Source organism: Drosophila yakuba, chromosome 2R, assembly GCF_016746365.2.
Source record: "Drosophila yakuba strain Tai18E2 chromosome 2R, Prin_Dyak_Tai18E2_2.1, whole genome shotgun sequence".
In the NCBI taxonomy this organism is placed as follows: Eukaryota; Metazoa; Arthropoda; class Insecta; order Diptera; family Drosophilidae; genus Drosophila; species Drosophila yakuba.
The window spans coordinates 18,066,220-18,088,846 of record NC_052528.2 but is presented as its reverse complement, the minus strand read 5'-3'; the positions used below and the strand labels follow the sequence as shown (position 1 = coordinate 18,088,846).

The 22,627-nt window shown below is 40.3% G+C and overlaps 6 protein-coding genes across 9 annotated transcripts in view; 2 read left to right on the top strand and 4 right to left on the bottom strand.

Moving 5' to 3' along the window:
• LOC6531173 (potassium voltage-gated channel subfamily H member 8) overlaps positions 1-22,627 on the top strand; it is a 53,749-nt gene that overhangs the window by 329 nt on the left and 30,793 nt on the right. For 3 of the 4 annotated variants that reach the window (XM_002091966.3, XM_039372365.1, XM_039372363.1), the window contains exon 2: positions 637-753. The gene's annotated coding sequence lies outside the window, so the exon portion shown is untranslated. Of the gene's footprint in view, positions 1-36; positions 754-22,627 lie in introns of those variants that run through there. The other variant, XM_039372364.2, reaches the window with a different exon arrangement.
• Positions 428-6,322, bottom strand: LOC6531178. The gene is made up of 2 exons (XM_002091971.4): positions 6,293-6,322; positions 428-5,972 (listed from the first exon to the last, which is right to left on the bottom strand). Exons 1-2 carry the CDS (start codon positions 6,320-6,322, stop codon positions 3,432-3,434), a joined length of 2,571 nt encoding a protein of 856 aa, XP_002092007.2. The 3' UTR covers positions 428-3,431.
• Positions 6,248-8,306, bottom strand: LOC6531177. The gene has a single exon (XM_002091970.4). The coding sequence runs from the start codon at positions 7,969-7,971 to the stop codon at positions 6,391-6,393; it is 1,581 nt and encodes a 526-aa protein (XP_002092006.1). The 5' UTR covers positions 7,972-8,306; the 3' UTR covers positions 6,248-6,390.
• Positions 13,121-15,690, bottom strand: LOC6531176 (phenoloxidase 2). Its single transcript, XM_002091969.3, has 6 exons — positions 15,259-15,690; positions 15,067-15,202; positions 14,501-14,995; positions 13,806-14,439; positions 13,451-13,703; positions 13,121-13,361 (listed from the first exon to the last, which is right to left on the bottom strand). Exons 1-6 carry the CDS (start codon positions 15,612-15,614, stop codon positions 13,163-13,165), a joined length of 2,073 nt encoding a protein of 690 aa, XP_002092005.1. The 5' UTR covers positions 15,615-15,690; the 3' UTR covers positions 13,121-13,162.
• On the bottom strand, positions 19,024-19,977 carry LOC6531175. The gene is made up of 2 exons (XM_002091968.2): positions 19,826-19,977; positions 19,024-19,763 (listed from the first exon to the last, which is right to left on the bottom strand). Exons 1-2 carry the CDS (start codon positions 19,910-19,912, stop codon positions 19,251-19,253), a joined length of 600 nt encoding a protein of 199 aa, XP_002092004.1. The 5' UTR covers positions 19,913-19,977; the 3' UTR covers positions 19,024-19,250.
• LOC6531174 lies at positions 20,132-21,426 on the top strand. Its single transcript, XM_002091967.3, has one exon. The coding sequence runs from the start codon at positions 20,661-20,663 to the stop codon at positions 21,159-21,161; it is 501 nt and encodes a 166-aa protein (XP_002092003.2). The 5' UTR covers positions 20,132-20,660; the 3' UTR covers positions 21,162-21,426.

The window sequence follows — 22,627 nt, the reverse complement described above, 5'->3', positions numbered from 1 at the left end:
ATCAAATTATAAACTCACTCACATATAGTTGATTTAATTTTTGGCACATGTTTATTAAGATGAAATTTTCGTGGCACAACATGTGTTTCTCCCAGCAACGCAAAAAAAGTGTTTTTAGCGACTACCATAAATTCTAATCCAAAACAAAGCTGAAGAAGAAATGAAAAATCTCGGCTAATTTTATTCAGATTGAAAAATACGATTATAATCTGACCTTACACACCCGAAAACCAAAATAAAAAAAAGAAAACGTGAAAGTCCCTTGGAAATTACCATATGTAATCCACACACAATCGCAGACTTGGAAAATGTGTAAATGTACTGATAACACTGAAAAAAACGTATCTTCATGTATGAGGAATAATTGCAATAAATTCTTAAAAACATTTTCTTAGTTTAAATGACATAAAAGACCTGTTGAACAAACTCGAAATTCAGAATTATTTATATTAATATCTTTTATAATTTTCCAAGCATTTTTGTTCTTTGTGATAAACATATTCTGAATTCCACTTTTTGTTTGACACGCGCCTTAACACGAACTTCGTTGCCTTTACGCATTTCCCTGTGGTTTTTTCTCATTCACTGACTGTTGTTTTCTCTCCTATTTTTTTGGGGGGGATTTCGTGCAAATAGAGTTCTGTTGAATTGATTTGGGAACAGCATAGAACAACCAGCAACAGGCAACCAGCAAACAATCATCGGCAATCGACAAGGAGGCTGGAAAAAAATCACCCGCTCCTTCAGAAAAAGGTAAGTACATGTGTACGACTCTGCGGATGATTCGCCTGATTTGCATTTCAAAGGATTCCCATATATTCCCATATTATTATCGTGTCTGGCCGAACGATAATGTCAAGCGGCTCACGCGGCGTATGATTGATTGGGTCCCAGTAAGCGAGTTCCATAATTATGTTAACGTGCGTGGCGAACGGATTTTCGTTTGAATTTTCCAATAAAGCGATTTGATTCGCCGAATTTCGAGATTTGGCAGGAACAAAAATGAATTATGGTTTAATGCGGTGTACCGATAGCTAAAGGTATTGAAGCGAACACAAATTGATGTGTAAATATATATGTATGTATAGTATATGTAAATACATCGCAAATATTCTACACAAAACAAAAGCTTTTTGGTTGAGCGCTTGTGAAAGTACATGCGATAACATCCCGGAAAATAATGAATAAATACGAGTATATCTTTTTGTCTGATTTAACGGCCTTGCACTTAATTTTGAACGAGAATATAAAGTGAAACACAATTAATAGGAAATTTCTTTAAATTTTGATAAAGATAAATGGGAGTATAACATAAAGTTTTTGCATAAAAATCCATTTTTAAGTTTGTCATTGAAGTCATTCAAGTTAAAGAAGTGATAAGCCGGAATTTTCAATCTGTCCAAACTTAGCCAAAGATAAATCATCTTTCCGTGTACATCAACATGCTCAAATTAGAGTTAACCTTCTGAGCCAAGTTGAAAACTTCATCTTTGCACTCCGCGAAGCGTAAATTACAAGCCTTCTTACGAAGATTTCGGCCCTAAGCTGCCAGCATTTTAGTCCTTGTGTAAACTGCTCAACTTGTGAACAGAAGAAACTACAACTTCCGCTGAGTTGGAGTTGGAGTTGAGGCTTGGGTTTAATCTAAAAAGTTTAATTAGCTGATGAAGGAGCTTGTTAACTTGGCCAAGCCGAGCCAATTAGAACATTTTCCAATTATTTTTGTATGCAATTCATTTCTTTAAATCGCATTTCGGTTGCAATTAAACGGCATTTCCCTCTGCAGACGACCGACATAATTGGTTTTAATAACTTAAGCCACTTAGAGGCAATTATGAGGCCAGCGTCGAGCTGTGCGCAATAAACATCGCACATTTCCTTCTACACATTTTTTTTACCGCTCTTATTTAAATTTCCTGCACATCCTTCGTCCGGATTGTTTGGCCTTTAACAGCTTTTCACTGCCCGGGGCAACAGGCGCAGCTGTTGCGACGCATTTCAGCACCTTGACACCTGTCCGCACCTGAACGTGTTTGCATTCCAGCGTTGCATACTTTGCGGCGTTCGAATGACTTACCACTCCACTTCACTCCGCCACGCTGGATAATTAATGAATGAAATCATTTAAAAGCGCTTGAGTGACTCATCATTGGTGCAGTCTTAAGCTGCAGTGAACTGATTAAATCACTATCAGCCATGTTTGTGATTTCCAGCCATAAATCATTCCAGCAAGTAGTGCAAACATCTATATTTCTTCTTTCCATAATTCGCCTTTAAACTCGATTGGGTCAATAAATATAATGAATTATAACCAAATGTCTTGGGAAATTAAAGTTCGTATAAATAAAAAGCGTGGGATAAACAAAAAAATAAACTTGACTTGCTAGAAGCTTTGGTTCAGTTTGAGAGCTCTTAAATACTATTTATTTTTATAATTCCAAATTTATAATTAAGTATTCCCAAACGTTAGTCATGCCATATACTAAAATACACGAACAGATCGTTGAAGAATAAGGAATAATTTAGCCTTACTTCCTTCGCAGGCGTGAGCATAAATACACAATTTTACTGCACTGAGTGCGTCGCAGTAAATTGGCATTAAAATTAATAATCTAGAAGAAACTACTTGAAGCAGCGAGCATTTCAACAACAACAACCATAACAAAAATAAACCCATATAAAAGTTTTTACTATCAAAAACCCTCGACCGAGTTTTGTTGTTTTTCACTTTGATTTTGTTCCTCCCTTTTTTTTTTTTATCTCCCCCCGTTTTTTGTAGCTGCACTCGAGCTGGAGAGTTCGCGAAAAAGGGGAGGTTCAGCCTGCGTGGGTTGCAACATTCAACATTCAACGGTCGCAGGATAGAGGGCAGATTTTAGTTGCGTTGGCATTGACATTTATGCGGATGGGTTGGGAATTGGGCTTGGGTGTACGAAAAAAAACTGATTTTTATGGGACTATATTATTTTTACTCGGCAGCGGTTCGCAATGGAATAAATTTCGCGGAAAAGGATGCAGTCGAAACTGTTGAATGGGGCAAATGCTAATTTTGAAATACTTGACGCCACATGAGTGCGAGTTTCAAGGGTCGCGTAAAAGTCAACGAAATGAACTGCTTACAAGTGCTAGGATTTTTATGACCATAGTTCATTTTATTTGGTGCATATGGGAAAAGTAAAGCAAGTTGCTAGATGCAACCGCTAGAATGGGATTTTAACATTGAAGCAGCACCATTTTCTTTCTACGTCGACAGACAAATGAGTTTAGACGAAGACATCAAATTCGAGCAGTCACAAACATTTTTATATTAGCTTTTCAAAACACGACAAATGGATCTACTAAGTTTGCAACTTCTGCTTTTAGTTTACATATGTTAAAACTCTACAAATGAAACGACTATGTTTGAATAATCTCTTTTTTTTTGGATTCAGTCATTTCAATTGACATTCCTCAGTTCTTTTCGATAACTTCTGCTCCACTATCTGCTGGCAAAGATTTAGGGTCTGATAGCAAATAGCTAGTCCCTCCCTTGTGCAGGCTTTCAGGGGATGCTGCTTTAGATTTTCTCGACATTTCGAGATCCTCTGGATATAGTAGGTTTTCAGTTCCAATCGTTGACGTCGCTTCTGCATTCGCTTCATATAAGGCTGCAATTCGGAACGTTTTCTTCTAACACAGTTGCATAGGGAGCAGGTTCTTCTAGAGTGCTGCGATGTCTTCTTTTTCACATCCTTAACTTTTTTCACCTTCCTCTTCCTGTTGCACTTCTTGGGAACTTCTTTCGCATTAGTCGTAGTAAAGGATTCCAATTTATTGCTTTTAAATAGGTCCGGATATGTTTCAAAGAAACTTATTTTGGAGCCATAAGCCAGCATAAATTCCGATATTAGATCGGAAATGAGTAAAGGTTTCGCTTCAACACACGAAAGGATTTCATCAACCGAAATCGTCTTGGATTGCAGTCTTAAATCTGGTTCTTTTGTAGTTGTCGCATCTGGCTGGGTGGCTATAATCGAGCTCAGTGCAGTGGTTTCAGATGCTTCCCTTTCAATACTCTTCTCTGCCACTTCAGATTGGTCTCGTTTTCTTAGGCTAATTCTGGTATATGTGGTTGGCCTAACAAAGGCCATAGTCTTGCCACGTAAGGACCAGCCGTGGTGGTCGCCACTGGGAACAAAGCTTTGCTGGATTTCATGAATCTCACTACCATTATTCGAGTTGGTGATTTGACCTCTGTACAGTGACACGACTGATTCGTTGAATTTGTTGTGTAAATTCCTGATGAGTGTTGCATCGCTTGATGGCAGTCCTTTGGAGATTTGCTCTATGTACTCATTCGAATTTGGCGTTGGCAATTTACTCAAAAATTGTGACATACTTTTGGAGGCGAAACTATGTCTCAGCTCCACAGATTTTGCTTCTTCGATGGTCCCCTCAGATTTCGACTTTCTTACACTTGCCTGGGAGCCCATTGATCGTTGTTTATATGCCTTTTCTTTGCTTCTCAAAAATGATACGTTTATAGAATCCAATTTGCTGTCGACCTTTAAAGAATGCAGACTTGAGGTTTTGGGATGTTTAGCATGTCCGTGAACTTTTGGATTTGCCTTGGGGCCGAATGATCGCTGTTTAGATGCCTTTTCTTTGCTTTTTAAAAATGATACGTTTAGAGAATCCAATTTGCTGTCGATCTTTACAGAATGCTGACTTGACGCTTTGGGAGGTTTTGAATGTTTGTGAACTTTTGGATTTTCGCTCTTCGCTTTTTCTATATTTTTTCGTTCCTTTATTAATTTATGATTCTTGACATTCTTTCGTAATTGGGAATTTTTAGCTTTTTTGAGCTTTTCCGAAGCTACCGACGTGGTATCCACATTTAAATGAGGGGATTCATCGATTCCGAAGATACCACCACTATCACTACTTTGATCGGATTTTACAGTTCGTTTGACATATGGACGATACGATCTGGTAGAACGTATTGAGCTGACGATACTTTCCAGACTTGGATGGTATGCCAATATCGTACTAGATGCCGATTTCCCGGAAGAACGCTTGCTATTTACCGATTTTGTTCTTCTTTTACTACTACTTCTTGAACTCAAATTTTGTATCTTCGCGGTTATGCTGGGGCTATGTATCTTTGAGGTTTTATTGGTGTTTTGTATCTCTGCGGTTTCACTGGAGTTTTGTTTTTTCCCAGTTTCAGTGGGGTTTTGTATCTTTGAGGTTTTACTGGGGTCTTTATGAGTTATAATTATATCTGTTATTTTTGTGCTGTTTTTTCTTGATTCGCTTTCGCCTTTTAATTTACTTATAGACTTTTGTCTGGACTTTCGTTTCCTTGTCAAGGACACGTTGAGTTTTTCAATATCACCCTTTTCCTGATTTGGAAGCACTACTAGAGGTTGTAGTTTGGTGAGTTTTCGTAGGCGATGTAGTTTTTTGTGCATTTCCTCTTTCAAATAGGGATCATCAGAATTCTGTAGCATTTGATCAACTTGCAGCTCTTGACGTTTCCAGGAATTATATTGTTCTGGTGTTGAAAACTTGTGCATATCAAAATATTTCTGAACTTTTGAGCGTTTAGCCGAAGTTTTCTTTTGTGAAACAGAGCTCTTTGCGTTCCGGAAACAGGACACAAGCTCCTGATAAATGTGCTCATCTAAATCAACTCCTGGCGGCAATTGTTGTCCATTGTGGGGCAACTTTAAGTCCACAGTAAGTTGAGTAGTTGGCTCTTTGCTTGGAGCCACAATTCTAGCGTTCTGTTCGATGCGCCTGCGAATGCCCGTCAGTCGCTCCTGACAGCCGTTAGCATAGTAGCTCCAAGTGGCCCGGAACACCGAGTCCCTGTTTGGTGGCCAGTCCATGGTCCGTAGCAGAGGCGATAGTCCCTGGATCTTGTCACGTAGACAATTTCGATCTAGCAAACGGGTGCTCTTCAAAATGTTCATGGTCAAGGCGGGACACTAATTTGTTGCACTAACAATTTTTTGGTTAGGATTGAAAGATATTTATGTAGGATTTTTAAATGACTAATAACATGCCAAACTATACTTGCTTGACAAATTGATATATTCCTTAGAGAGCCCATTTCATAGCTTTTTCTGGACAGCGCTATTAATTCTCTGTTGGTCAAATATACAAGTGTTTACTTTCTTGAGGCTAACAGTTCTGCCAAGGCAACTTGGATTTCAGAATTTCTCCATTAACTTAATCATGCGTACATATGAAAAGTAAACAATTTTGAGGGTAATTGTAATAAACCAAATTTATTCAGTATCATCACCAAGGACACCTTGTCCGACAGTAAAAACATACTAAATGCATCATGCATTTAAATGCTGGTTCTATTTTAGTGCCCCTGAGTTGGGCATCAAAACAAACTTAGATCCTCCTTTTGCATCTGGACAATTGCAACCAATGTTCGACAAGACTTCCACAAAGGTTCAATGTAACCAAGCATTTCTTCAATTCGTGGCGCATCTTGCCAACATTATCATTGCAACTAGTTCTAGATTTAGCAAAGGATTTAGGTTCTGTATCTGTACTGTACTGTATTTCCCTCTCGGCCATTTTTAGATAGTACTTCTTCAACTGCTCGCGATCCTGACGCCTCTTCATCTCAATCATGAATGGTTCATCGGGTTCGTTTTTTGGTCTACTGAAATCACATAGTTCACATCTGTTTCGGTTGACTTCTGTCTGACAGGACACAGTTTTCTTGCGAGTTCTGCGTTTTCTCGGACAGATTTCGAACCTAAACAAGTGGTATTTGTATGGTTTCGCAAAACAGTTTGGTCTTTTACACGACCCAGTTACACAGAATTTCTTTTTAAACTGCCTTCTCGGTGCGCGTTGTAGATTTAGCTTCTTTTCTTTTATCCTTACACGTTTAGTCCTGGGCTTTTCAGCACTTGACGAAGGTGCTTTGACATAAGGCTGAATGCTATGCGTGGACTGGAAGTCTTTTACATACGATTGTATATCAAGGGGTCCAAAATCATAGAGATCGGTGGGCCCAGGACTAAGAAAGTTCCTTTCCAATTTCGGTAGCCACGACATGGAGAATACTTGATCCCATGGTGTCATGCTGCTGCGCTCGAAATCAGTTTCCTGTTTGGTGTTATCTTGTGTTGTTGTAGTGTCATTCTCATCATTAGTCACGGTATTCCTTTGGGATCGATTCTTGGTCCTAGAACCTAGTGATCCCGTTGAAAAAGGTGAGCTATATTTAAAATTTCTTAGTTTACTAGTTCTAAGGTTTTCAAGGAATTCATCGACAGAGTTAAAGTTCTTTAGAAACTTTTTTCGAGATAGTCTTCGGGGCTGGGAAGTTTTTGAATAATTCTTAGCCTTAGTTTTAGTTTTTATTTTCGCTGTTGAGGTAGTGGATTTTGCATTGCTGTTTTTCAGAATTTTATGTACATATCTTGCTTGTGGCAATTTTAAAAGTGGACTATCGATTTTAGGGATATTAGACCCAGCTGCTTCTCTAATGTTTTTACTTTTGAAATTCTTTTGAGGATTACTGATTTTAGGATCCGTTAAGTTCATAAAATGGCGTTGCGGCCTTTTAGATCCACTAATTGTGCTGTTTGATTTGCTTGCTAAATTGTTGAATGCTAAATTCAAAATGTTTCCGGGGTTTTTTTGCAAATCGTTTTGTTGCCTAAATTTCTTTGGCGGATCGTTTAGTGCAGATTTTCTAAGCTTGGTGGAGCCAACAGGTATTTTATGACATCCCCGGTACAATTGCTCATAAACCTTTACCAAATTGGGCAATTCGGGTTCCTCTGTTATCCTCAGATAGTTCCTCGTCGCTTCCAGTTTCTTAACGAAGTTGGTTGAATGCAAAGCAGGGTGACACCAAGATTGAAGAGGATAAGAGTATTGTCCCAGATTGGGGGATAACTTTCGGAGACCTTCAGCGGTCGCAGAGGCGATGCCACGTCTAACACTCCACATGATGATAATTGAGGCAATAATTTATTTACGGAAATTAACGATGGAAAAACGCTGAGAATCTTATGACTCGGAATTTTGGTTATAGCAGGCATACGGATGTATGCTTTGATTAATGCCTCCAAGCTGTTGATTCCCAGCCATCATTGTGGGGATTTCAATCTAGAAAGATGATTTGAGGTGGCTTCAATGAGGGATACCGACGGACTTGTTCATAACACTGGCACTTGGAGAAGTGCTTGTTCCTGTAAGGCTGAAATACTTGTAATATCCTCTGCATATATGACAAAAAGTCAACTAAGTTGGTAGCAAGACAAATGTATTTCCCCAATTTTGCATTGAATTTGTATAAGGCTGACAATTAAGCCAATGAAAATACACCGCTAGCTTCTACTTAAGCACAAGTTCACATGGTTGTGGAAAAAACAATGTCGGGCTTTAATTATTTGTGAGCGGCACTCTGGCGAAATTAAAATATTCACTTTCCTCCGCTTTTCCGTTCAAACTTTATAATGCAGGCAAATGCTGGCGACGCAGCCTTCCGTTTTGTTTTCCCATTTCCCAAGAGCGTTTCCCATGTGCGCCGCCCACACTCGCAACGAGAATAAGAATAATTATTGTCTGTCCCTACCTTGAATCGCATTTCTATGCACATTATGCCCGCGACAAAGCCCCAAAATGCCTAAGGGAAGCCGCAATTCTAAGCGAGTTCCTTTGGCCAACTGGGGAAAATATCAAGGTGCATGGAAATAACTATTTTATATTTAACAAACTGAACGGGGACAAGTTTAATTTGCTGTAAAATATGGTTTTGTTAGGCGTCTGGCTTAAAGTTCAAACTAAGAATTGTAATTCCCACAGGTTATTGCCCCACTTACTATATTTAGCTCCTCTCATCTTGTAATTATCACATTGCTTAAATCAGCATGTTCATAGACTTATGGCTCTACATCTGTGAATAATTATTTTTTATGTTTGACTGAATACAAAAGACTTAAATACCCTTGCCAAGTTCAAGTTCCGACACAGTTATGGTTGTGATCAAATGGGATGTAAAGAGAAATTCCCCGAACAAAACGACACTGGAAAAAGCAAAGTTGGGCTACATTAAATGAAATAAAAACATTTGAAAATATTTTAAGAATTTTTACATTCTCTTAAATACTTGAATTAAATAAAGTATTTTCATCGATGATGGTTATACCACTTTTATATAGAATTTATTGCATTTCTCCCAGTGCTAATGAGATAGGCGTACATATGGCTGTCTGACATCATAGTTAATAGCTTTTAGCAGCACTTTATCGCTAAGTTGCTATTTGCGTTAATTTTTTTTTTTTGGGAAAACAAGCTGCAAGCTGCTTGTTTATTTACTCCTCGTGTGTGTTTGTGCATAAAACATAAATTCCCAGCGAATCGCATTCGATGCTAAAATAACACAGCTGTCGATGCTTCTACTACAATCCGAATTCAAGCAAAAAAAAAAATTAAAAAAAAAGGGACAGATAAAAGTGATTTGTTTAAGTCAATGGCAATGGGGCTATAAACAAAGCAGCAGATATTATAAGATTAACATTGCTCTTCTGCTTGATGGACTGTCGAAGTCGCTGAACCAAGTGTAAACATTTGTAGGTCGTTGTTTAGCAATTAATTTAAATATTAGCATTAACCGGGCAAAAGTATATGTCGACTTCTCAGCGCGTGGCAAATAAACAATACTCAAAGTAAATAGCAACTTAACAGCCCATAATCATAAAAAGCGGTTAAAATAATAACCAAAAGAGTTCAAATTTAATAAGATAATAAAATTTGCAATAAAAAATGTAGAATAAAATTCAATAACTCATTGTTTAAAAAATATATATTAAATTTAGTCCTTTTTGTTATGATCCACTTTAGAAGATGACAATTAATTGTGAAATAGCATTCATGTCCTGCTGCGGTTTTCCAATTATCTAAATATGGTGGGAAACCTTATGGCGTTTCAATTAAACATGAATTTCCCGCGGTTAACCTAATTCGCATTGAAAACTGCGGCAAAATGCGAGGATGCTTTTCCACAATTTAATGCATTCAAGTGAAGCCGCTCCCGATTTCTTGCTACCAATTTCATTTCCATTTCGTATTGAATCCGACTCAAAGCATAATTGCAAACAATTAGCATGCTCCAGGACTCAGCTACCAGGACTCAGCACGCTTGGCATCCATCGAAACCTGATGGAGAAAATGCCAATAATGATGATGTTCTATTATACTAGGAGTACACACTTGACAGTGCTTTGTCATTCGCATTGTGGTTGGGCTGCGTTATTCGCGGCTTGGAACCTCAGGTCTAAATCAATATCAAATTTCACGCATGTCAGCCAAGGCAAACATATCCATATGCTTGTTCTGCACACAGCGCAGGCCAAGATATTAGATTGCTGATGTTGATTATTAAAACGTGAAAATTAATTAAAATGTATTAAAATGTAAAATAATATTTACCTCATTTTAAGTTTATTGGCATTCTTTATTTGTAATACATTTCATAAATATGCTTCTTTAAATACCAACTTTAATACATTTTGAATTGTTATTCCTATATGTTACGAGTAAAATGACTGTACAATTTCCCAAATATACATTTGTTTCAATATATTTGATATAATTTGATTATCATATGTTACAGTGACTAGTTTGATTCTTGTCCAGACCAGCTGCATTATTTCATTTATTATTTTTTTGGCACAAGGCAAGCATTATTAGACTTGGTCGCCTTTCATTGTTTATGTGTACATGGAAAAAAATAAAATCAACCAATATGATTGCATTTGCTAAGAAGAATAAAATGTTTTTTGTGGTAAAAATAGGAACTAATATTTTTATAGATAGGTAAATATGCGCTTTTTGATTGGAAAATGTGAACACACTATCAAAAAGTTTATGCATTTTCCCTTGAAATAGAATATTTGTTCTTACTGCAATAACAAGTATTATTTTAATAGGCTTCACTTTCAGCCAGGCCAAGTGCTGTGTATATATAGCAGATTATAGTTCAACAGATCGGACATTTGTGTACATGTATATATGTACATATTTGTAGTAGAAAGTGCATTGTTGCAAGGTCGGCATACACAATTGCCTTCTACGTCAATTTGTTTGGCTGCTTTGCATTCACGTCTGATTGACTTTTTAATGGGCTTCACAATTGATTGAATGGAAATTTCACAGAAATTAAGCAATCAATTGCGCAGATCGACTGCAGAATACGAATATGCTATAGAATGGCATTGTACCATCGGCTTACTGCTAACATTTGCAACACTTGTTTCCCTAATCAGCGCCAAACTCTTTTCAAACCCATTATGTACATTTATTACACACATGCGCTGGATGCGAGAATGTACGCTAATGTGCCAAGTAGCCAGGCGAATATTTTCTCAAACCCTTAAACCAAAACGAAGAAAAGTCGGCAACATTAATGGCAAATATAACAGCAAACAGCCAAAGTCCCTCAGCGAAAACAGCATATGGGAAAAACGACCCAAAGCCAAAGCCAAAGTTATGCCTAAGTGGCGGCTTTTTGCTGCGCCGCACAAGAAACGAGAAACACCAAAATTTTCTAGCCCCGCAGCTAGGAAAATAAATTAAAGGGACTCGGAAACTTTTCGCCTTGCTCCGTATTTTTGTCTATTTTTTAATTTTTCTACAATTTACCCGCATAAATAGGTGCAAGCAAAAGTAAGGGGGAATGTCCTGTGGCCAGGTCTAATGATTGAAAAAAAGGGAAGAAGTGATAAAAAAAAGAACCTGTGGGCCAGTCTATACCCAGCTCGTCCTTCCTTTCGTTTCGAGCATAATAACATTTTATAACGCTCAAGCGTGTATTTACTTTCCTTGGGGTTATTTACTTAAATCCTCTCAAAGCCAAAACGCCTTCGCCGCAAATTGTCCGTTCTGCTGTAATTTAATTTGAATTCTGCTGAAAGTTTACACCAGTTGCAGCACACACAAAATACAGTCATAAAATATGCAACTTTGAAAAGAAATAAAAAAGTCCTGTTCCTGCCAACAAAAGAGATTAAATTGCGTAGCCGTGTCTTGTCAACATTTTTTTGTTTGGGCGCATTGAACTCGTTTCTGCGGCAGATAATATAAAATGTAGCCGTTTTATTTGGTTGGCATGAGTTTGCTTTCCTTTTTGATTTGAATATGAGTGCGTGTATTTTGCAGGTACATAATCATGAGTTGGAACTTTTCCTCACATTTCTTTCTGCAAATCAATCCAATTAGCGATTGCACATGCCGCTGATGATTGCAGAAGGAAACGTAATTTCATCACGTATACGTCATGTGGCGCGAGATAAAGCAATCATAAAAATCTATTAAAAATCAATTTGTTTGAGGCAGCTGTTGTCTTCTGCTAATCCGCAGTCTTGAACTTTATCCGCATCTAGTGGATGTTTAATTAAAGCCCTCCACTCGGTAAAAGCCCGAAAATTAATAAACGCAACACGTGCAGCGGTTTTGTTGCCTGTTTTTCCACGATGTTTTTTCTATTTTTCCTCAATACTCAATGTGCGGGTGGGTGGGAAAAGCCAAGGCCTCCTGGACATGGGCAATCGCAAAGTTTGTCGAGCAAACCGCTTTGAAGTCTAATAGGATTAGTTGGCCCAGATGTGGGCGTGTCTGTATGACAAATAAACGCCCTTCTGCGACTGTGTATCTGTATATCTTTGCCATAAATAATATTCAATAATGCTAAGCAAATATTTGGCATGCGAATATTCCTAGACGAGGATTTCTTCTTCATATCAGTAAATATTTATCATATCCATGGCTCGTCTTGCTGGCTTGCTTGAGGCCAACGAGAACGAGTAATCTCTTTTTTGCCTTGAAAAAGTAATGAATGAAAATGTGTAAAATTCCTTCGTTGCCCCGGGTGCTAAGTTTTGATTATTAGCAATATTAATATCTTACTAAAAGTAATTCATATCTCCCTAATATCTCACAAATATTTTTTAGTTTTCTGCTTGCAAATATTATATTTATTTGGTAAAATGTAACTGACAACGATAAAACACCACAAAAACGCGCACAAGTTTAGTTAGTTATAAGTTAAAAGCAAAGTCAAAATTCCAAGAGTTGTTCCGTTTTCAAGTCCGTTTCCATGGATGCACAAATAAGAGCTGCTGATTGTGACTGCAATCATCTAGGCCTTGTCAATCACGCGATCATTAAAGACAATCCTCAAATCGGTCTTGGCCATGTTGCCAAAGGCGGCGACCAACTGGGCGAGGTTGGCATTGGGCAGACGCCTATCGAACGGATAGCCCATGGTGCGTCTGTCAGGATACAATTTGTCCTTCAGACCACAGAACGAGTAAGCCGTGCTGCAGGCATCATTGGGTCTAATGGGCGACAAGGAGGCAAGGAGGCAAGGAGACAAGGAGACTGTCATTGATGATGATGGGAAATTGGTAGGGTTTATAGCACTCACGTTTTCGGCTGCTCAACGGCGTCCAGCGAGTAATCGGAAATCATGACGAACAGGTCGAAGAGCATTCCCTGGGCATTGCCCTTGGGCAGCAGGAGATGCTGTGGCCACCCACATCCGCAGAACTTGAAGCGTGCCAGCTCATCGGCGGCCTTGGGCTGATAGTCCGCTCCAACCGGGCGGAATGAGCGCTCGAAGGGAATGGCCACCGAGGACTCTGTCGACTGGCGGCGTATAGTGTTCTCACCCGGCACCACTGGGGATTAATTAAATAATGTTAATAAATCATAGAAGCATGTCAAAAATATATTAGATAGATTACTGTTTAGGATAGAAAGTAAATTCTGTGAGTACTTACAATCCACTGTGAACTTGTCCATTTCGATGGCCATCAGTCGCTGCTCCTCCAGACTCAGTGGCTGATTACGCTCATCCACCTTGGGGCAGATGAAGATGCGGCAAGTGCCCGTCCGTCTAGCTCCAGCATTGGTCACATTGAAGGTGTAGGTGAAGGGCGCGTTCTGGAGATGGGTGAACGAGGCGAAGATGTTGCCATCGGCCGATGGACCAAAGTCCAGGCCAGCTGCCAAATCGGCACTCGACTTCTGCCAGTAGGTCAACAGGGTGTTGGCCGTGGTATTGGACTTGCCAATCTTGGCCTCAATGTAGTCCACAGTAACGCCATCGAAGTTCAGCTCCCCCGCATTGTATGGATCCAAGCGGGTTTTGAACTTGTTGAACACCGAGTCAATGAACCCGTGCCACCTGTAGAAGACGGGATCCCTCATGGCTGTGGTCACATCGCCCATCACACCAAAGTCCTCCAGGTGACGGTTATCGGGATCGTGGGCAAAGGAGATTAAGTTGTGCCCCTCGTTGTGCAGATTGCCATAGAAATTATAGTTGATAGATAGACTTGGAATGGCCTCAATCATGTTGCCAAGAATATCTATGCCACGAACAGCGTCCAAAGGCGTACGATTGCCAGAGGTCTGGGAATTAAAGAAAAAAATTGTGACCTATACTGTATATGCCAAGGGGGCCATAACTCACATCTTCAACGTATCCTTGATCAATGGCGGCCAGGACGCGATCGCGCCAGCGCTCCACATCGGAGATCTCCACACGCCCATCCTGGCGATCCACGTCCCTCAGCTTTTGGTTGGTCACTCGGGCGGGATAGGTGCGATTGTTTGTGCTAGACAGGATCTTTGGGAAGTAGCCCTCGGGTATCTCCGCGCGCAGATTGTTTAGCGGCTGCACCTTCTTCAGATTGTTGCAGAAGCGCTCCACATTGTAGCGCGCCAGGATCTGATGGTGCATGTAGTAGAAGAGCTCGCCACGACGATCCTTGTTGACCACCTCTAGGGGTCCGGTGCCGGGATAGACCAAGTGCCAGTGCCAGTGGTGGCTGTTCACCCCGATGTCCTCACGGAAGTACGCCAAACGCTGCTCATCCTCGCGATCCGAGGCCGTGTAGTTCTGCGGAATGTCCACATTGACACGTGCGCCGCTCTCCCCAATTACAGAAGCCTCCTGGCGCGCATCCTGCGATAATAAACATTGAACAATAAACACACCATTAACGACTTGGACGGGTCAAGTAAGAACTTAATTACCCTGAAGGCGGAGGGTTCCACAAAGTTGCTGGGAAAGACCTGCGAGATGTTGGTAATGGGCACTTCACGCGTATCCTGGCGATGGGCCACGGCTACGGCATAGGCGTACTGGAACAACACCGGATTCACACGATCCCTGTGATATAAACCAATATATAATGCAATGCATATAAGAGTTATGTTAGCACTCACTTGGTGTAAACGCAAAGCGACACAAATTGCCGGAGATTGGGAGCGCCCATGAAGAGGGTGACCAGCTCACTGGCGATGCCCCGATGGAGATTGTTGAACAGAGAAAATTGATCCTTGAGACCAACCTTTTTGGTAAAGTCCAGACTGGGCACGTTGGCCAGCTCCTGAATGGGGATCTTCAGATCCACGTCCTTGGAGAATCGATTGCCCACCTCCTCGGTGTCATTGCGATAGCGATCCGTGTAGAAGGAGTCGGGCAGTTCCAGCACCGTTTTTCCGGAGTCACGGGTGGTGAATACCGGTTCCAGTGGTCGCTGGAACAGCAGCTCCAGGGCTTTCAGATCCGTGTTAGTCATGGCTTTCTCTCTCTACGAAACTCTGCACTCAACTTCACTCAGCGTCGCCTGTTGGGGAACTGTGATTTTTGCAGGGAAGCCGTAGGCATTTTATAGTTATCTGGCGGTCCGAAAATATAATTTTTATAAAGTTTTCTTATCAAGTTCTAACCACAAACTGCATTGGTCGAGCCTTTTTTCTCACAAACTCAAACTCTGTGGTTTTGCTGCGGTTTGTCTTGGAAAAGCAAAAAGTGCAATGCCGCAAAAGTTGCTATGCCGCAAAATGATAAGAGCAATACTGTGCTCCTTAATCGCTGCCCAAAAATAACATACAATTCTTTAGTTTAAGTTGTATGCATGAAGTGAAAGTTTATGCTACTTGCTATACTGCATTTTTCAATAATAATGCACTGTTTTGCCAATTAATTATTTTCAAGTTTTTGAAGAGTTATTAGTTCCGGAGAGGAAGCTCAAATTGAGCTTCGTTGTCTTTGCCGAAAAGTATCAGAGAAACCTTTTTGCGACCACGCGAAATACAACTCGCAAAGTAAAACAAAGTAAATATGCCGAAGGCCACCGGAAAAGCTTCTTATTCGCATGGAAATAACATCGACTACTTGCTCAACAGGCTGCCACGCCCCCCACCCTCTAAACTGGGCCCAAAGCCATAAATTTGGCTTGGAGCAGAGGGCTCGTCCTGCGACATGGCCCATAAATTTGGTGTTCGGCATAGCAGCATGTAACTAAGAACTAACTGGCAAGAGCTTTGATGATTAAAATATCTATACTGTAAATCAATTTTTGTCGCTTCGCCCGCCGTCTGGCCAAAAGAGCGATGTTGTTGGCCAGAAAGCAAAGCGAATGGCAAAACTTTTGGCCATTGTCAATAATAAATGTTGCCTGCCGACTTTGGCGTTGAAATGTGTGCGCATTAATCTGTGAAATTGACAGCAACAAAAACGAGCGTAGAGCAAGTTTGCATAAATGTGCGGGTTTTTGGGGGCAAAATTGAAAAGATGAATTTTCACAACTTCTGCACTCTGGCCGTGAAAATGGCTTTTATGCTCGACTTTGTTTGCTAATGTCGATGTTCCAGCAGATACGCAATCTTAAATCTATGAACTATGTACGGATCTATTGTATCTTTACTTCAAATAAAAAAAAAACATTTTTTGTTAGAATTTTATTCAGTCTCTTTGAAAACACATTAATAGTAATATAAGTTACAGAGTATATTGGAGTTGGCTTTTCCTAGAAAACACTTGACTCTGTTCGCTTCACGCAAATATTTATCCAGGCCATGCAATTTTTCATTGAATATTCAACGACAGCCATGGTAAATGTGCTCCAGATTCCAGCCGAAAAGACAAACTTGCTTTAATTAATTATAAATTGTGGCAAAGTGTGTGCGTCTCAGTACTTGGCAGTGTGAATCGAATTAGGACGAAGAAAGGCCAACGCCAAAGCTTTTTGGCCAGGACACGTGCAGACTTTGCTTTTCACCGACGAAACAAATAAAAAAAAATATATATATCCAAAACTTTTTACCAACAAGCTTGAAAAACCACGCAACTTTGTAAAAGGCGGCAAGCACTCTTCCTGCATGGCTTTATGGGCGAAAGTCTGGGCCATAAAAAGGATTGTGGGTATGCGTTAATTACCCGCTGGCTTAAACTTTACATTTTGGCTTAAGCACTCTGTGGCCAGGTTCGAAAACACATGCCTCCACATGAACAGCATTCCCCACTATTCATTAGTTTGGGGGCCAACCGCAGGAATTTGCGGCTGTGTGCTATCAAAATTTCCAGTGGGCTTCGCTTTCAATTGTTTGCCCACTTGGGCACAAAACTGATTAAAGTTTCATGGCTCTAATCTGTTGGCAACTTATCAGCTCCGTCAATGTGTGGGTGGGTTTTCATAAACAGGGTAATGGCTTGAAATGGGTGTCGCAATTGAGTGGCTATGATTTGTTTTATCTTAAATTAAATGTAGCTTTGTTTTTTATCTAAAATAAAATGTAGCATTTGTAGTTTTCTAGTATGTATTAATTGTAATTCGAGTAATTTTTGTATATTACCTTTTGCTTTTAAACATTATAAACCTTACTGCCAAACATTAGTTAGTTCCTTAATTTTTTCTTATGATTTAAATAAACCCAGTTATTGACAACTGAGTTCCATGGCTCAACTTGGCGTCTTTCCAAAGAACTGTGTGGCAGCAGCAACTCGGCCAATTAACAGTTGGCCTTAATTAGTTTGGGTTTCTTGGCCCCAAAAACTCAGTGTGGCCAGTGGATTCCCTTGACCATCAGATGAAGTGACAGGCGACTTTACCAAACTGAGACACACATGCAAATCCCTGACATCTAATTAAAAATCATTCCTGAAAGGCAGGCCAGCTGATCCTGGAAAGGAAAGTAAAGAAATGGGGAGAAAGTGACAGTGGGCGGGAAGAAAGAGTATGAGTGATTAATAAAGGGTGCGAGTGAGTAATCTACTTAGGTATGGAGTCCTGGCAAAGGGCAGAAAAAGGAAAGCTGTTTTCTTCGAAGTGTGTTCTTTAGTTCATAGTGGCACGATACTGAATTCCTCGTTCTGAATTCCCCGTGGACCTTTTTTGCTGATGACAATTTGCGATGTGTAGGTGCACCATTCCCTGTGGCAAATGCAACACATGACCCGCCGGAAAACCATTCAATTCACATTTAACGGCGACTGTTACCCACTGGGTGACTGGGTGGGTAACTGTTACAAATCACCAACTGACGACAATGTCACATTTCTCACTTCATTTCGTTTTCCGCCCAGCCAGACAGACAGACAGACAGACAGACAGAGAGACAGGTGGGCGGTATGGGTGGGTTATTAGTTGCCCACTGCCTCGTCATCAGTCAAATGGCAAATTGCGGCAGCTGGTTTCAGTTTGTACCGCTCCAAACGCCAGTCGAACACACTCAAATACAAGCAAACTCAACCAGTTGCCGCCACAATTTTGCTCTATATGCACTGTGAACAAATTTTAAGTTGTATTGTGCATGATAGTAAGATAGTTTTCTTTTTAAACTTTTGTAGCTTTATGGCAGAGATTATGGCAGACACTAGTTAAGAATAATAAAATTCTGATAAAAGTTTATGCATTTCTAAACTTGTAACTTGGCAGTGCTATGCAATTTTTCTCCCAGTGCACATCCATCTGTCCGTCTCAGTCTGTGCGCAGGTAATTGAACAACATTTGTGGAATGACATGGAAAGAATGGAGAGTGAATGGAAAGGCAGCGACGGCAATTGTAACAAACAGGAGCGACATCATCTGGCTGAACTGTCGTGAAAAGGGGGGACTGCGAAAGAGACGGAGACAGGCGGGTAGAAAGAGACAGAGCGTTGGCCGGGTGTCAGATGATTTTCTGCGATATTAACTCAATGGCCATATGCTCACCTGTGCAGATTTGTCATACGCATATGAATGTTAGGCGGCCTTGCAGAAGGCACTTTCATTAGGGCCAAAAGATGTCAAATGCGCAGATAGACAGAAACAAGGTGAAAGAAATATATTAATTCTTCATTCTGGAGAGCGTATTAAATCGGACGGAGCTAAGACGATATTCATTTTATTATTTCCCTGTAATGGAATCATGATTACCATCCATACTTTTCTCTACTTGTGCCGCTTCTTCTCGCCTATCAGCTGAACACGTGCCAACAGGTAACCGCTGATCCACTTGAGTCCCTGCTGTTTGCTCTGGTAACTGAGCTCGATGTGCACGGGTGTCTCCATGTCCACGGCGGGCAGAAGGTTCAAGTCCAGTCGAAATCCCCTGATGTAGTAGTTCAAGTTGGGCTTGAAAGGGCACTGTTTGGGAAAGTTGCTGAAACGCTCCATGATACTGCGGCCCAGGCGCATGAGGGGCACTTGATTGCGATTGGCCAATAACTGGCAGCCATCGGTGGTCACATTGAGCAGGACGAAATCCGGCAGAGGTCGTCGGCGTGGCAGGATGATTTTCATAAAGAAATCATGTTCGGCAACAGGTTGTTTGAGCTTAAACTCCATGTGCCAGGTGCGGCGTTTGGCACTTTTGCTAACGCCACAATTGAAGTCCTTAAGGATGCTGGAACTAGTATCCTCGCTGCTGCATGTAAAATTATCCGTTTGCAGCTCAAAATTATTCTGAGAAACGCCAGACTTCAGCTGCAGAAATCTAATATACTCAATGTGCTTATTATACGCACCTTGGCCTCCGCCTCCGATTTCCAATTAGAAAGCAAGTAGAGGCAAATAACCATCCAAAATGCAGCCGTCTTTGGTTTCAGCTCCATCCTACGCGTGTTCCGTACAAAACCGCTCAAATTATGCAATTCAACTAGACTTGATGGCCAAATGCATACTCCAAATGGGAGTTTACTGGCTCAAACCAAAATCTGCTGATGTGTGACTAATGTTGGACTAACAATCATTATTGCTATAATTGTGGCGTAAGGTTCGACTTAAACACAGTTGAGTAGATGAGCTTATTTCCTGCTCTCACAGGCACTTATTATACATTATATATTAAACAATTAACGGAGGAATTAAACATGCAAAGTAGTCTGTCTTAACAGCTACCTTTTAAATTTCAAGTGAAAACATAATTTGCATTAATAAGCTCGCAAAGTGCTTCATTAAATAAAGCTCATTTAAGTTTGAATTGCTAATGGCTTAGTTTTGTGTTCGAATCAATAATGGCATTGCTCAGTAATTACCCATAATCTCTTTGTCAATTAACGCTTCAGTCCAAAAAAAGAACTCATTACACACGATAGTGATTTGTCAAGAGGATTACAACCTGTGTACAACTGAGCTGCTTGTAATTATAAAACGGCAACATATATTTCATACAAAATATGCTACAAATAACTTTATTCCGTGAGCAGTCGTTACAATATAATGTTTAGCCAGTTCGCTGTCATAATTATCTGCATAATTGCCTGTTTCAATCATATCAAGGCCGATAAGGTAACATTGTGTAAAACAGGACTTTAAAGTTCAAGGCTCTAAAGTTATATTTTTTTGTAGTCCAACTTTGACATGGTCTTCACGAACTGCACCTGCAGCAGTGAGGATCCCGATGGGATCCTATCGCACTTGAAATGTGGCTTGAGCAAAAGCGTGAAAAGGCCATCCTTCAATATTGAGCTGAAATTCCAAAAGCCGGTGGCCAAGTTTTTTGTTAATATGCGAATTGTTTTACCTAGACGACTTGGCGAAGACTTTACGCTGTTCAATCTCACCGGTATCGATGGTTGCAGTCTGCTGTCGAACAAGAACCAGATCGCCTTCATCCAACTGGGCCGCAAGCACATGGATCGATTCAGTAATGTGCCCAAGCGATGTCCTTGGCCCAAGGATGTCAACTACTATGTCCGTGGATTTCGCTCAGATATGTCTGCCATGCCGGCTTTTAATTTTGAATCTGGAATGAATCTGTGGTTTGAGTTCGTTGTAAATCAACAGAAACTCATACGCGGATTTATACAAGGCAGAGTGCAACGCCGAAGGAATTCCAAAGGCATTGCGGCTGGCGAATAATCGATTATTATTCAATGATCAACGTTTTTGTGCAGCTCAAAATGTTCGTTAAATTAAAGTTTCCGTTTTTATAACGATCAGTAAAACAGTTTTATAAGTAATCCAAAGCTCTGTTAATATTCCTAATTTCCGTATTTGAATAATTACTTGCACTCAAACTTTTTGAATCAGCGCTTTCCACGAATTTGACTCGCCGTGTAATTCATGTGGGCAGGTGGCAAATGGGATGAATAAAATCGGGGCAATTGAGTTACGTTCTGAGTTCCATTGGCTCTTCCTTTATTGGTCAGCCAAATGCGCGTGTGTGTGTGTGTGTGTGGGCTGTCCAGAAAAGCATATTTTCGCTTTTCCTGCTTTTCCGTTTCCGTTTCCCTGACAGCCGGTTTTTCCACGCTCTGTTTTTTATGGGGCACGTGCTGGTTCTTCGGTAGTCTGCATTCCCTTATTCCCCAGAAAAACGCCACATGCGGCAGGCGGAATTAAAAATTCCAAACTCGTTTCGCCCTCTTACAAGGCGATTTCGCCTTAACGTGGTTATTAGCTAGCTCTGCTACCAAATAAGCCAAATTTGCTTAAATGAACGCCGTGCCGGACCTTTGGCGTGAGGTAACTCCCAGATGTTGGCCATATCTGGAGTCCCGGGGGCGTTTGCATTTATTTTCCCCTTGTTAATCTTCTTTAAAAATAATTTTCATTCGGCCAATGTGGTCTGTTCACACATCTGCTGGGTGGACAGGAAGTAGTCCATTTACTAACGTCTTTTACAAGCAGCTTTTTAAGCTAATAAGCTTGTTTCATATAAGCTCTTTACTGCATTAGTAAATTTCTTGTGAAACTTAAAAGGCAGTGCTGCTTTAAAATCTTTGAAAATTTATATAATCTATTGAAATACAATATTACTGATTATATATCGATTAAATGGATTGAATATTATTCCTATTATCTATATCCTATTTACATTCTTTTACAAAAAACCCAGTTATTTAATATCCATGGTTGCAGGCAAGTATTGTAAAAAAGTATTTTTTCCCAGCAAGCTTGCAAGTTTCTAGGCGAGCTTTTGTTGAATGCAAATATTTTAAATACAAGGTTATCTTGCTGGTTAATACTCGTTCGATGAATGCAACTATGCAATGCACATTTATGCAATTGGAAACTCACATTGAGTTTTGACTCGGCCCACAGAAACAGCACTTGCACCTGATTATTTCATGCAAAAATAACTTTAGCCGCCGTGTTGCCTTGGCGAAAGAAATAACTCGCCCTTTTTGCGAGCCGGAAAAACTCGTGCTGAGAGGAAAACCGAAGTATCATCAGTCTAATCATGTGGAATAAGGCGGAAACGGAAATTGCACACACACAGGCGCACACAAACTGTTGCAGATGCCGCCGCATGTTTGCGTGTGTGCCTGTGCATATATGTACATATACAATGCGAATGTACATGTGTTGGGGTTTACCAAATT